Source organism: Scaptodrosophila lebanonensis, unplaced genomic scaffold, assembly GCF_003285725.1.
Source record: "Scaptodrosophila lebanonensis strain 11010-0011.00,11010-0021.00 unplaced genomic scaffold, SlebRS2 tig00001419-arrow-arrow-pilon, whole genome shotgun sequence".
NCBI classification, from domain to species: domain Eukaryota; kingdom Metazoa; phylum Arthropoda; class Insecta; order Diptera; family Drosophilidae; genus Scaptodrosophila; species Scaptodrosophila lebanonensis.
This window is the reverse complement of record NW_022060745.1, coordinates 425,387-439,193: the sequence shown is the minus strand read 5'-3', so window position 1 is coordinate 439,193 and position 13,807 is coordinate 425,387. Positions and strand designations below refer to the sequence as shown.

The window sequence follows — 13,807 nt, the reverse complement described above, 5'->3', positions numbered from 1 at the left end:
CAACAACTGCAAGTCATTAGCTCGCGCTTCTTCTTTCGTTTTGATCATTTACGCCTGTTAATTTCAAAGGCAAAACGCCAAAAGTTTACAGTTACCGTCGCTAGGCAACAACTGCGTAAGCGATAGTAAAGCAGAAACCGAAAGCGAACCTACGCATATTCTGCTTCGCGTTGCAGGCAGATGTACATATGTATGTTTGTATATGATTTGTTCTAATTGATCTCAATAAATTATAAGATGTTATGATTTAAATTTTCTGTTAATTGCATTCAAACTTCGATGGAATTATTAATTGTATCGACGGATTCAACTATCGATAGTTTTGATGCTCTAGCACATAGAGCATCCGACACATGCCCATCTCTAGCATCTCAGCTGATCGCATATTTACAGCGACTTACCGTTTTAGCTAGCAACGCTACAAATGTATTCTGAACAAAACTAAGTGTCATTTACCGTTAAGCCTTTTTTGTGAGTGTATTCATGCGATTTACAAAAGCAGAAACACACTTTTTACATTCACAACAATCATATTTGGAATTGAAGACACTATAACTAATTATTGTGGCAAGCAAAAATTTTCTAAAAACAATTTAGGTCAGCTTTGTCCAATGCAAAATAATAATTATAAATTTAAATTCAAGAGAGTCTATAAAAGATTGACCATGAGGTCATACGAATTACAAAATTTATTTTATGTTATCCAAAGCGCTTAATAGCCTTTGTATTTTATTTTTCTATTAGCCCAGAAAAGACGGGCAAGATTGCTAGTATTTATATATACCTGAATATATTAAATGACGAAGATTTTTTTTTAGCATGGCAATTTGGGAAATGACGTCACACACATAATCAACTGTGTTTCCTATAATGTTGAGGGATGTGCAACTAACCAAAAAAATGAAAAGGGGTAAGTTCATCATTGTTTAACTATATTAGGTTTGTGCAATGTATGTAACAGGCAAAAGAAGTATTTACGACCCCATAATGTATACATATTCATAATCAGCAAGACAAATCGATTTAGTCATTTCCGAACGGCTGTCTGGATGAACGCCTAGATTTCAGAAACGGCTTTTTTTTTTAAATTTGTATACCCTGTACTTAAAGGGTGACAAGTCGAGTCGATATAGCCATGTCCGTCTGTCCGTCCGTCTGTATGAGCGCAAAGATCTCAGAAGCTAGAATTACCAAACTTGGTATTCAGGTTCCCTTAAGCCCTAAGCGGGTCAAGTTTCTATTTTATTCTGACACCTATTTTTTTTAATTTTTTTTTTTCGTATGTAAGAGTATTTAAGGATATTTAAGAGTTAAGCCCGCTCGATTTTAGCATTCCTTTCTTGTTTTTATTCCTTTTTCCTTCACTTGGGAGCTTTTGGCTTCTACAGGAACTTTCCATCTAACTAAATTTCTAACCGTCTGTCCAGCTGTGTCCTATGTGATGTTGTTCTGGTATAATAATTACTGAACGATGGTCCGCCGCCAGGTTGTCGTCTTAGGTCTGCCGAAGCGTCTGTTTCCTTGGGGGTTCCTCCAGTCTAGCGCCATTCTTACAACGTCACCGAAGAGACGTTTGGATTCATTTTTCTTGTGTTCCGAGGCCCCCGGAAACGACTGTTATTCTTTTGATATTTCCTCGACTGGGATGAGAGACCTGCACTTACTTCTGTGTTTATAAGGCTGCGTTAAAATGGTCCTGTCACTGCACGGTTAATTTGGTCTAGCAAATTACGTGGATCGGTTACTATGTCCATGCTATGGCCTTGCAGGAGAAGCATAGCTTAGCTTGTTACTTGGGTTGGTAACACCATTGAACACTTGCTTTCTCTCAGGATTTAAAAGACGAGAACCCCAATGTGTAAAAACTGCGTACCAAAAGTGCTATAAACCACCATAAACTGCTTTTTTGAGATTGAAAAGCGATGTTTAACTGATGAGAATTAGAATACCAGCTCCACCATGTACGTTACCATCAGGATGATTTACCGTAACACACAAATCATTTAGACTCAAGTATCCTTTCATAGTGTAGGTGTCCACTAAGAAGAGATTTTGGAAAATTCGATTAACTTCAAACTTAGTTTGTATACTCTCCGGAAAAAAAATTCCAAGAAAAACTGTATACTTGTTTTTTTGAAATTTTTTTTGGGGCCTGAAATATGGGAGTTTTCCTGTAAAAAAAAAGTGGGGCACAAAAGGAAACCCCGTCAACCGCCCACAGCCCAAACGGCAAAAGCTATGAAGCTGAAATTTGGGCTCAAGGATCCTATCATAGTGAAGGTGTCCACTAAGGGATTTTGGAAAATTCAAGCTCCAAAGGGGGAAAACGAGCTCCATTTCTGCACCGATCAACTTTAAATTTGACTTTTATAATCTACTAGCAGGTATTGCCTGTCTTAACCCGTTTCAATATTATGTTTCCAATTGTATTTATTTTGTGTGTGCATAACCTACCTATATGTTTTCACCTTATAAGTTACCAGTAGGAAGGCATTTAAGGTATTTAAATGAACATTTTCTGTTCTTGACAAAAAATTGTTCAGTAGTCCGTTACATTTTTGTTCTTCTCAAATTGCTAGAGTAAAACTTTCGATAGTTGAAGCCACCGATAGCATCAAAATATCGAAGTTTGAATGCAATAAGCAGAATATTTAAATAATAAAATCTAATTATTTATTGAGATCAATAAGAACAAATCATATACATACATACATCTGCCCGCAATGCAAAGCAGAATATGCGTAGCTCCGTTATTCGGTTTCTGCTTTACTATCGCTTACGCAGTCGTTGCCTAGCGACGGTAACTGTAAACTTTTGGCGTTTTGCCTTTGCAATTAACATTAAATGGTCAAAACGAAAGAAGAAGAGCGAGCCAATGACTTGCAGTTGTTGTTGTTTTTAGAGCATTATTTTTTTATACAATCAAACAACTGTGTTCGATTGCCCAATGTATACATTAATACGAATGTACATACATGCTATATTCATACACAGGCATACATATAGTACATCTATATATATAAAACAGTTTGTCCTGACTGACTGACTGACTGACTGACTGACTGACTGACTGACTGACTGATTGGCAATCAACGCACAGCCCAAACGGTAAGAGCTAGGAAGCTGAAATTTAGACACAAGATCCCTCTTATAGTGAAAGTGAGCACTAAGAAGGGGTTTCGGAAAATTCGAGCTCCAAAGGGGGGAAAACGAGCTCCAACGTTTGTATGAAAAATCTACAATTTTTATCCGATTAACTTCAAACTTAGTTTGTATACTCTCACAAAGAATACAAAAAAAACTGTATACTTGAATTTTCAATATTTTTCCTGCGGCCTGAATAATAATGATTTTCCGGTGGAAAATTCGGTAAACGAAAAGCTATGTGCAATCAACGCACAGCCCAAACGGTTAGAGCTAGGAGGCTGAAAATTGGACACATGTTGTCTTCAGTGGTGTAGGTGAGCACTAAGAAGCGGTTTTGGAAAATTCGAACGCCAAAGGGGGGAAAACGGGCTCCAACGTTTGTATGAAAAATCTACAATTTTCATCCAATTAACTTTAAACGTAGTTTGTATACTCTCAAAAAGAATACAAGAAAAACTGTATACTTGGTTTTTCACCATTTTTCCTGGGACATGAAAAAGAGGGGGTTTTCCGTGGAAAAATTGAAACACAATCAACACCCCACAGCCCAAACGGTAAAAGCTAGGAAACTGAAAACTGGGCTCAAGTATCCTATCATGGTGTAGATGGGCACTAAGAAGGGATTTTGGAAAATTCGAGCTCCAAAGGGGGGAAAAGTAGCTCCAAAGTTTGTTTGAAAATTCTGCATTTCTGAATCGATCAACTTTAAATTTGGTTTTTATAATCTATATTTTCGAAATTTGTGTTGGAGCTTGAATTATTGGGGTTTTAATATTTATTCATTTTTTCAAATGAAAAGTTTGTGTTATAAATTTTGTCCGATCGATTTCAAATTTGGGTAATATAATCTACGTAACTAAAATTACAACTTTGCATTTAACGATTTTTAAAATATGCATTTTACAAATGCAGGCAGAACAAACAATACAAAATATCAAACAGTTGGGGACAACTAAGTATACATACACACACACATACATATATACAAGCAGCTGTTCGTGTAGTTGCGTGCAAACGGTTGAAGTAGCCAAAGCAAAATGTGAGACACTAATGTGTGAATGTTCATTTGTACACATGTATGTACATACATACATACATATGTACAAAAGTACATTCGTCTTGCACTGACAGAGCAAGAAATGTTAATTAATTAAAAATTATTAACATTATAACATAAACATTTTTATGTTATTTTTTCTTTGTTTAGTACATTTGGCATAAGGGATTTTAGGACAACGGACTACAAGGGCGTACGCAGGTTGGGCAGGGGGGACATTGCTCCCCTTAGAAAGAATTTCGCATTATGAATTACACCAGCACCATATGTATTACATACATATATACATACGTCTGTATGTATAGTATGTACATATGTACATCAATAAGTATGTATGTACGTACATACATTCTTATATACATATATAGGTTTGTATGTATGCAGTGGGCCATCGAACAAATCAAAATTTTTAAAACAACAACAACAAGTTATTGGCTCGCAAAACTTCTTTCGTTTTGATAATTTACGGCTGTTAATTGCATACGAAAAATGCCAAAAGTTTACAGTTACCGTACACACACAAATACATTTGTATGTATGTATGTGTACAGTGAACAATCGAATACAGTATTATAATCAATAACTCTCAAACGATGTTTTTCGATGTATTTGTATTCGACATGTATTACGATATATCAACACAAGTATCGATATTTTCGATATATCGCATTTAATTTTATTATTGGGGTTTTAATATTTATTCACTTTTTCAAATGAATAGTTTGTGTTATAAATTTTGTCCGATCGATTTCAAATTTGGGTAATGTAATCAACATTATATCAACAAATTGGCATTCAACGATTAAAATATAGCAATATGTTTTTTACTTGCCATATATCAAATATCAAATAGTTGGGGACATCACATAAACACACTCACACATACATACAACAAGCAACAGTTCGTGGCTATGTGTGCCCATGCATACATACATATGCATGTATGCCTGTATATGTATGTAGCATGTACATACAAAACAACAACAACAACTTTAAGTTGTTGGCTCGCACATCTTCTTTCGTTTTGACCATTTAATGTTAATTGCAAAGGCAAAACGCCAAAAGTTTACAGTTACCGTCGCTAAGCAACGACTGCGTAAGCGATAGTAAAGCAGAAACCGAATAACGGAGCTACGCATATTCTGCTTCGCATTGCGGGCAGATGTATGTATGTATGATTTGTTCTTATTGATCTCAATAAATAATTAGATTTTATTATTTAAATATTCTGCTTATTGCATTCAAACTTCGATATTTTGATGGTATCGGTGGCTTCAACTATCGAAAGTTTTACTCTAGCAAATTGAGATGAGAATTGTCAGTGCTTTTTGATCGTGGCTCATCGCTGCACGGCATTGACACGAGTGCCGTGTTTCATATTCCGAGTTTGTGCGTGACCGTATTGACTCAATATGACACGAAAAGGCTCAAATGTGAATTTCAAATTAGGATATACCCTTATAATTATTCCCCCTTTTTTGCAAATCGTCTATCTTAAAACGTTGCGTTATCTCTATATATAAAACAGTTTGTCCTGACTAATTGGTGATCAACGCACAGCCCAAACGGTAAAAGATGAAATTTGGACTCAAGTATCTTTTCATATTATCCATCATAGTGTAGGAGCACACTAAGAAAGGCTTTTGGAAAATTCTAGCTCCAACGGGGGGAAAACGAGCTTTAAAAAATATTAGTTATAGTGGTCATGTTCGTTGAACGAAATAGTTTGGCAAGAACAAAAATGTAACGGACTACTGAACAATTTTTTGTCAAGAACAGAAAATGTTCATTTAAATACCTTAAATGCCTTCCTACTGGTAACTTATAAGGTGAAAACATATGGGTAGGTTATGCACACACAAAATAAATACAATTGGAAACATTATATTGAGCCGGGTTAAGACGGGCAATACCTGCTAGTACATACATATGTATGTTTCTCTTTACTTTTTCAACCGTACGTAGAGAACCGCACACATAGACACGAACTGTTGCTTGTTGTTTGTGTGAGTGTGTGTATGTGATGTCCCCAACTATTTGATATTTGTTGTTGCTGCATAAAGTTATTAATGAAAACCCTAATGCCAAATGCACTAAACAAAGAGATATGTATGTATGTATATATGTACATACATTTGTACAAATGAACATTCACACATTAGTGTCTCACATTTTGCTTTGGCTATTTCAATCGTTTGCACGCAAATGCACGAACAGCTGCTTGTACAAGTATGTGTGTTTACATAAAATGTGCAAGAGTATATTAGGTTTGCGGGAGCTGAAAATGTAACAGGCAAAAGGAGGCGTGGCAGACCCCACAAAGTATATTCTTGATCAGCATGACGAGACGAGTCGATCTAGCCCTGTCTGTCTGTCCGTCTGTCAGTCTCTCCGTCTGTCCATATGAACACCTGGATCTCAGAGACTATAAGAGATAGAGACACCAAATTTTGCACAAAGATGCCTTATGTGTGTACGCTGTGCAAGTTTCTTTTATTTTTTTGATTTTCCCCCCCACTTCCCCCCTATGGGCGTTTTCCCAATTTTCCATTCGTATTATCGCCTATATCTCGGAGACTATAAGACCTAGGGACACCAAAATTTTAGTCCCAGGTGCCTTATATGAATACGCAGAAAATGTGTATTTTGGAATTTCCCTCTCTCCCCCCTCTCCATCACAAATCATAACTCCCGTAATTCTTAGAATTTCGAACTTGGCAAATACCTCCATTTAGTTATTATAAGTCCAAATGTCAAGTTTCATCATGATAGGCCGATTTAACAGCAAGTTATAGCCATATATGTACATAAGACCAAGTAGTGCCCGCAGCTGTTGTTGTTGTTACTGCTTTGCTCAGGCACACGAGACATACACAGACACACTCAAATACACACATACACGCATAATTATTCTATACATATGTACAGAGTATTTCAAAGTTGGGATACCCCACTTTAGCATCTCTAAAATGGTTATCCTAGTTCTTGTACTTACTGAGATCCTTGCGCTCATACAGACAGACGGACAGACAGACAGACGGACATGGCTATATCGACTCGTCTTCTCATCCTGATCAAGAATATATATACTTTGTGGGGTCTGCCACGCCTCCTTCTGTGTGTTACATACATGCGCACAAAACGAGTATAGCCTTTCAGGCTATAAAAACTTATAATTATAAGCACATTTTACTTAGCCCAGCAAAAACGGGCAAGACCTGCTAGTAAATGTATATATAACTAAGCAGTGACCGCAGCTGTTGTTGTTATTACTGCTTTACACAGGCAAACAGACACATACACGCATAGACACGCATAATTATTCTACACATATGTACAGAGTATTTCGAAGTCGGGACACCCGACTTTAGCTTCTCTACTTGCTTAATGATGATGAAGAGTTCGCTGTAATTATTGATGTAACCGCTTATATTCCATTGAATTTATTTAAGATAATGTATCTTATAAATTAGAATTATAGATAGAAAATAGAAAAATAGATAAATCGATATTAGCTACTGTGAACAACTCGTTGTGTTTAAAAGTGAGGTCTCAGACTGATCGACTCAAGAGGGGCCTGCTACAAAAAACATTGCAACAGGCCACCTTCAGCCGGCCAATCCGAGGCCTGTTTATACAAGTGGATGGAGATCTGCATTTGGCACATGTTTTTTGGTTTTCATACCCTGTACCCGTAGGGTAAAAAGGGTATATTAGGTTTGTGCAAAGTATGTAACAGGAAGAAGGAAGCATCTCCGACCCCATAAAGTATACATATTCTGAATCAGCATGACGAGAGAAATCGATCTAGACATGTCCGTCCGTTCGTCCGTCCGTCTGTCCGTCTGGATGAACGCCTAGATTTTGGAAACGGCTGAGCTTACATAAACCAAACCTGGTATGCAGACGCTCCTAGTCCCTAGTCTATTCGAGTTGATTTAATTTTTTTGATTTTCCCTCCTCTCTCCCCGCTATAGAATTTCGCTAATACTGTCCGTCCACATTTTCAATCCTAGATAAACCAAACTTTGCACAAGTAATCTATACATAAATATCTACTTTTTATAACATTTCATCCAAATCGGTAAATTATAAAAAAGTTATTAGCGAAACAACTTCACTGCAGTACTACGCCCACAAACTGCAGTATCCGAATTGCGTCAATATTGCCCACATTTCTAAAGCTATATGAACAAACTTGGTGTGTAGGCTCTCCTAATATATGGGCAACGCGAGTTTATTTTGTATTTTTTTTAATTCCTCTCCCCTCCCCCGCTACAGAGTTTCGTCAATCATGTCTACATTTCAAAAGATGCATAATTTAAACTTTCCACACTTAATATAATACATACATTACATATAATTATCTCATTTTGTTTTAAATTTCATCCAAGTCGATCAATTTAAGGACAAGTTATAAACGATACAAATTTTCGCCCAACAAATTGTAGCAGTGATGTCTTACACTTCTGATGCAATGGTATACACAAAGAGAATATATATATTCATCGGTTTTTTTTAAATCGCTATCCTTTACAATCTTTTGTGGATTACCTGGAAAAGGTTCTATGTCTTTTGGGACATTTGTGTAACGGTTTGAAACGGGACTTATACTACTTATACTTCTTAATCGTTGACCTACAGTAGCCAATACAACCGCGTGATCCCAAAAAACTCAAAAAAATAGGCCAGGTTACAAAAGGGTTATATTGCACGCAAAACATAGGTCGACTAGCTGTCTAAGAAATTTGTTTGATTTAGTTGCATATTGCATTTACTTCTGTGCAGTTGTGAGTGTGGTGCGATTGTTATAATTCAAACATGTATATGTCGCTGCCCGCGGCTGTTGTTGATGCTGGTGCTTTGGTTGACTGCACACATGTTTACACAGACACGAATAGATGCGCATAGGCATACATACACTCACACAGACGCAATTGCTATGTAAATGTGAAATTATAAACCCTTTACGTGAGTTCGAATACCGAGAGAGGTAAAAACGATCAAATTTTTTTTTTATTTTCTTAATTTTTTTTATTTTCTATAATTATTGTAAACATATGTACAGAGTATTTCAAAGTCGGGACACCCGACTTTAGCTATTTTACTTGTTTCATACAAAGTTTGTTGTCGTCTCAACAACCATATCAACACTGTGTGCACCCAATGCCCCACACGCCATGATCAAAACATTCGCTCTGCACTTGTGCTTGCATTGTGACACGTGTACTCAGTTTCTCTTTTTGTCCTTTAGACATCATCATCATCACTCTCAACAGTTTCCAAATTCTCAACAGTCTCACTGTTGTTCACATCTTCTTTTTCAACGACTTCTTCATTGTAACCTCCAAGCACTTCTGTCGCTCATCATATATGTCTAGCTCGGTGGGTATTTGCCCGTCTGGCAGTTTTCGCAAATTCTCATGTGCATACTTGTACAGTCTTTTGTTATTCAACCCTTTAGCGTGTATCTATCACCATCCAAAACTTCTGTTACTACGAATGGTTCCCTAAACTTTGGGTCTAATTTGGTTTGGTGTCTTTCTTCGTTTTTTAGAAGCACAAAGTCACCTATTTCATGTTTAATTTTTTTTGCCCTGCCTTTGTCAAACCTTAATTTCTCGTAAATAGCAGTACTTAACATGTTTTTGGTTGATTGAGCCCTTACATTTGACAAGTCAACTTCAAATTCCTCATCACCAGGTGGAAGTAAACCTATCGTACGCGCTACCTATCCACTAAACATTTCTAACGGGCTTGCTTTCGTAGTGCGATTAATTGTACAATTTAATGCCAGCTGCACTTCACCCAATGCCTCTTGCCACGACCTGTTACCTGACTCTACAGCAGTCAGCAAACCCTTTAACGTGCTCATGACGCGTTCAACCTGACCATTAGCACGGCTAGATCCTGTTGCGCAAGTCACTAAATTTGGCACAAGCAAAACACCTTCCCTGGTCGGCTATTATGCGGTTCGGTACTCCAAACAAGGATATGAAAGATTTTATGGCTTTCATGCAACTCTCTGCATCCAAATTTCAGGTGTGGCTTAAATAGACATACTTGGTAAAAGCATCCACTTGAACAATAATATATTCCTTTTTGTCATTTTTCCCGCTTAACTTTCCAGTAATGTCTAAGTGGACGGTATGCCACGGTATATTAATTTTTGGGATGGGATGAAGCTCGGCTTGAATTTTGCCAGAAGACGATTTTGAAATTTTACACGTTATGCAGTTGTCAACGAATTTTCGAACATATTTTGACATTCCATCGAACCAATAATAATCATAAACTTTATCAAGTGTCTTTTCCCATCCCAAATGCATGATAGACTCGTGGACTTGATTTATCACCGACCATCTGAAAGCACGGCTGGCAAACAACGGGTTCTACTATAACGCTGTATTTTTCGATAAAGTATTCCTGTTCTTAATTCGTACGTTTTTGCAATTTTCTCATCTAGAACCAGGGTTCGTAAAATGCGGGCAAAACCCGTTCGGGCCCGCGAGAAATTCTGCTGCGGGTCGCTGCCGACAGCAGCAGAGGGTCGTCTGGCAGAGGTAACGGGTCGTGCGGGTACGCCGTGCTTCGCCGCGGGTCGCTGCCGACAGCAGCAGTGTCGTACGAGCCGGTCTGCGGTAGCAGAGCGCTCGTTCGTGGTAGGCAGGCATATGTACATATGTATGTGTGATGTGTGAAATTTGTATGATGGTATGCTTGTGTGTATATATTTTTTTAAGGCGAAATGTGCGCGATCCCTTTCACTCTGTACCTGCTGCCTACTCCGTTTCAGCTTGACCCAGCTGTTTTGCCTACGTTTGCACAGTGGTACCTGATACCTTATTTTTACTAAATTAAGAAATAGACTAAGTCCAAATGTATTAAGCGATATTTTAATAGTGAAACTAAATGCGGAATTAATAAACGAAATTTATTTCGAATAGTAAAAATATTTTAGTAACAAGTATATTTATTTGCAAATGATCTTTTTATTTCCTATAGCCAAAAAAATCAATAGACATTCATTCAGAAATCTAGTATCATGTACCACTATGCAAACGCAGACAAATCTGCTGAGTGAGGCTATAAGGGATGAAATGCATCGCGCACATTTTGCCTTGAAATATATACACACAAGCATCATACAAATTTAACACATATGTACATATGTACGACCCGATCGTACCCGCGGCCTCTGTCGGCAGCGACCCGAAAAAACACGCAGCAGAATTTCTCGCGGGCCCGAACGGGTTGCGAGCACATTTTACGAACCCTGTCTAGAACATTAGTTTTCAATTTAGTAACAATATCAACTATATCTGGGTCGCAACACTGCTCAGCGAGAAGCCAGTTGCTGGAAATTTCTGTTAGATTAACGCGTTTTTCAATGAGTTTACTCACAGTACTCTTTTTAACAGACTCTAGAGGAAGGGCATTTCTTGATAGAAAATCGACGTGTGCCATTCGTTTTCCCTCTCTATATTGAATATCAAAGGTAAATGTCTGTAGATATGACCACCATCGTTGTGCTCTTGGAGTTAGGTCCTTCTTCGTCCGTAAGGCCTTCAGTGAATTGCAGTCTGTAAACACTGTAAAATCTCGGCCTGATAAATAATGGCAAAAATGTTTCACAGAGTTTACAACTGGCAAAGTCTCCAGCTCATACGAATGGTATTTTGACTCAGCAGAAGAAGTAGTTTTACTGAAATATTCTATTACATGGGTTCTGTTATCAATCTTGTGCAGGAGTATGGCACCATATCCGTCAGAACTGGCATCGGCATGCAATTCAATTGGATATTGAGGATCGAAAATTACAAGAATTGGTTTATTCCTAAGGATGGAAATAACTTTTATTCGGATTTCTTCGTACTCTGGTTTCCAAGTGAATCTATTTTTCTCAGAAGTGAGAAAATATAACGGTTTCATTAGTTTAGAAAATCCATGTATAAATTGCCGAAAATAGGAAGCCAGTCCAATGAATTATCTCACTCCTGTAACGGATTTTGGAGAAGGCAATGCGGTTAGCGCTATAATCTTATGAGGATTTGGTCTAATTTCGCCGGCACTAACCTCATAGCCCAGATATTGTACCTTAGTTTTGAGGAAAGAGCATTTTGTGATATTGAACGAAAACCCCGAAGCGTCAAGAATATCTAAAACAATGTGCAATCTGTCAAATGCTTCTTTTTTTGTTGAAGCTATTACCATAATGTCGTCCATGTAAACGACTACGTATGTGTTTGCCAGATCCCCAAGAGCTTTCATAACTACTCGTTGAAAAACCGAAGGGGCATTCTTGAGCCCAAATGGCATAGACATAAATTCGTACTGCCCATCTGGAGTCACACACGCCGTACACTCGACGGAATCAGGATGGAGAGGGATATGATAAATAATGATATGATAAATGATGATAAATAAATTGCCATATCTAAGCACGTAAAAAAATGTGATCCACGGAGTCTAGCTATTTGGTCAGCTATTAAAGGCAACGGATACTTATGGGAAACTGTGTTCGAATTTAATTCAAATATTATATATATATATATATATATATATTTCCAAAAATATGCACTCACAAAAACGTATATGTCGGCGATTACGTAGGGTATCAGTTGTTTCACAATGTTTAACAGCTGTTTTGTTATATTCGTTGTTCTCGGTATTCTGCCAATTACGGCTTTATCCCGTTTCCTTTTAATTGAAGCGGCGAATTCAACGTTGAGTGTGGCTCCGTTACAGTGCGTGAGAGTGAGAACGCTAAGTGCAACGTCATCTTGTTGCTACGTCTGACAGCGTTTTTCATCTCACGGCCTCGAACCGTGTGTCCATGTTCTGCTAAGGCTTCCTTAATGTCATCTATGTCAGTGGAGTGATGCAGTCCTTTGACAACTATCCTATAGGCACGCTCATCCTTAGCCTGGAAAGTCTGGTAACTGATGTCGTTCGTATTGAGGTAGCTTTTAAGCTTTGAGAAGCTCTCCTTATCAACAAGATTGACCCTGACGCGACCGTCTCTGCCAGCCTTATAGTCAAAGTTCACTTTTCCAATGGCCAGATCAACGTCCGTTATGAATTCCTTGATGTCGCCAGCATCACGAATGAAAATCGGTGGTGGCTTGATTATCCTCTCTGGGGCAGTAGGGGCGTCCTGAAACTTATCGGCTTCGTCGTCTTCTTCTCCTTCTCCATCGCTTCCATCGGAGAGCGCAGCGAATCTGTTAGCATTATTGAATTTGCTATTAGTGGCTTTGGGATTATTGCGCTGCGAGGCTTTGCGAGGAGGGGCTATGCGAAGAGGGGCTTTGCGTTTTATCTCCCTTGGCTCCATGCCGGACGAGCTTGCTTCACCATCGCTCGAGCCATCTAGCTGTGCCTTAGGAGACACATTTGACACCTTTGCCTGCTTCGCTGATGGGACTCCACTAGGATTGAAGTGTTCTCTTGGTAGAAGCTTCGGTGGCGTTAGCTGCCACTTTGGTTTATGTGGGGCTGGTGGGACCATAGTGCCTGTTGGGGCCGCTATGGCGACAACAACAACGAACTATTGCAGTTATGAGCGAGTGAAAACTTGAACTAGGTATCTGGATTTTTTGA

At 38.2% G+C, this 13,807-nt stretch overlaps 1 protein-coding gene across 3 annotated transcripts in view; it reads left to right on the top strand.

Moving 5' to 3' along the window:
• Positions 1-13,807, top strand: part of LOC115633443 (autophagy-related protein 2 homolog B) — a 617,768-nt gene that overhangs the window by 201,597 nt on the left and 402,364 nt on the right. For all 3 annotated transcript variants that reach the window (XM_030530896.1, XM_030530897.1, XM_030530898.1), the window contains one exon: positions 819-910. In XM_030530896.1, coding sequence (XP_030386756.1) covers positions 819-910 — 92 coding nt within the window. The remainder of the gene's footprint in view (positions 1-818; positions 911-13,807) is intronic.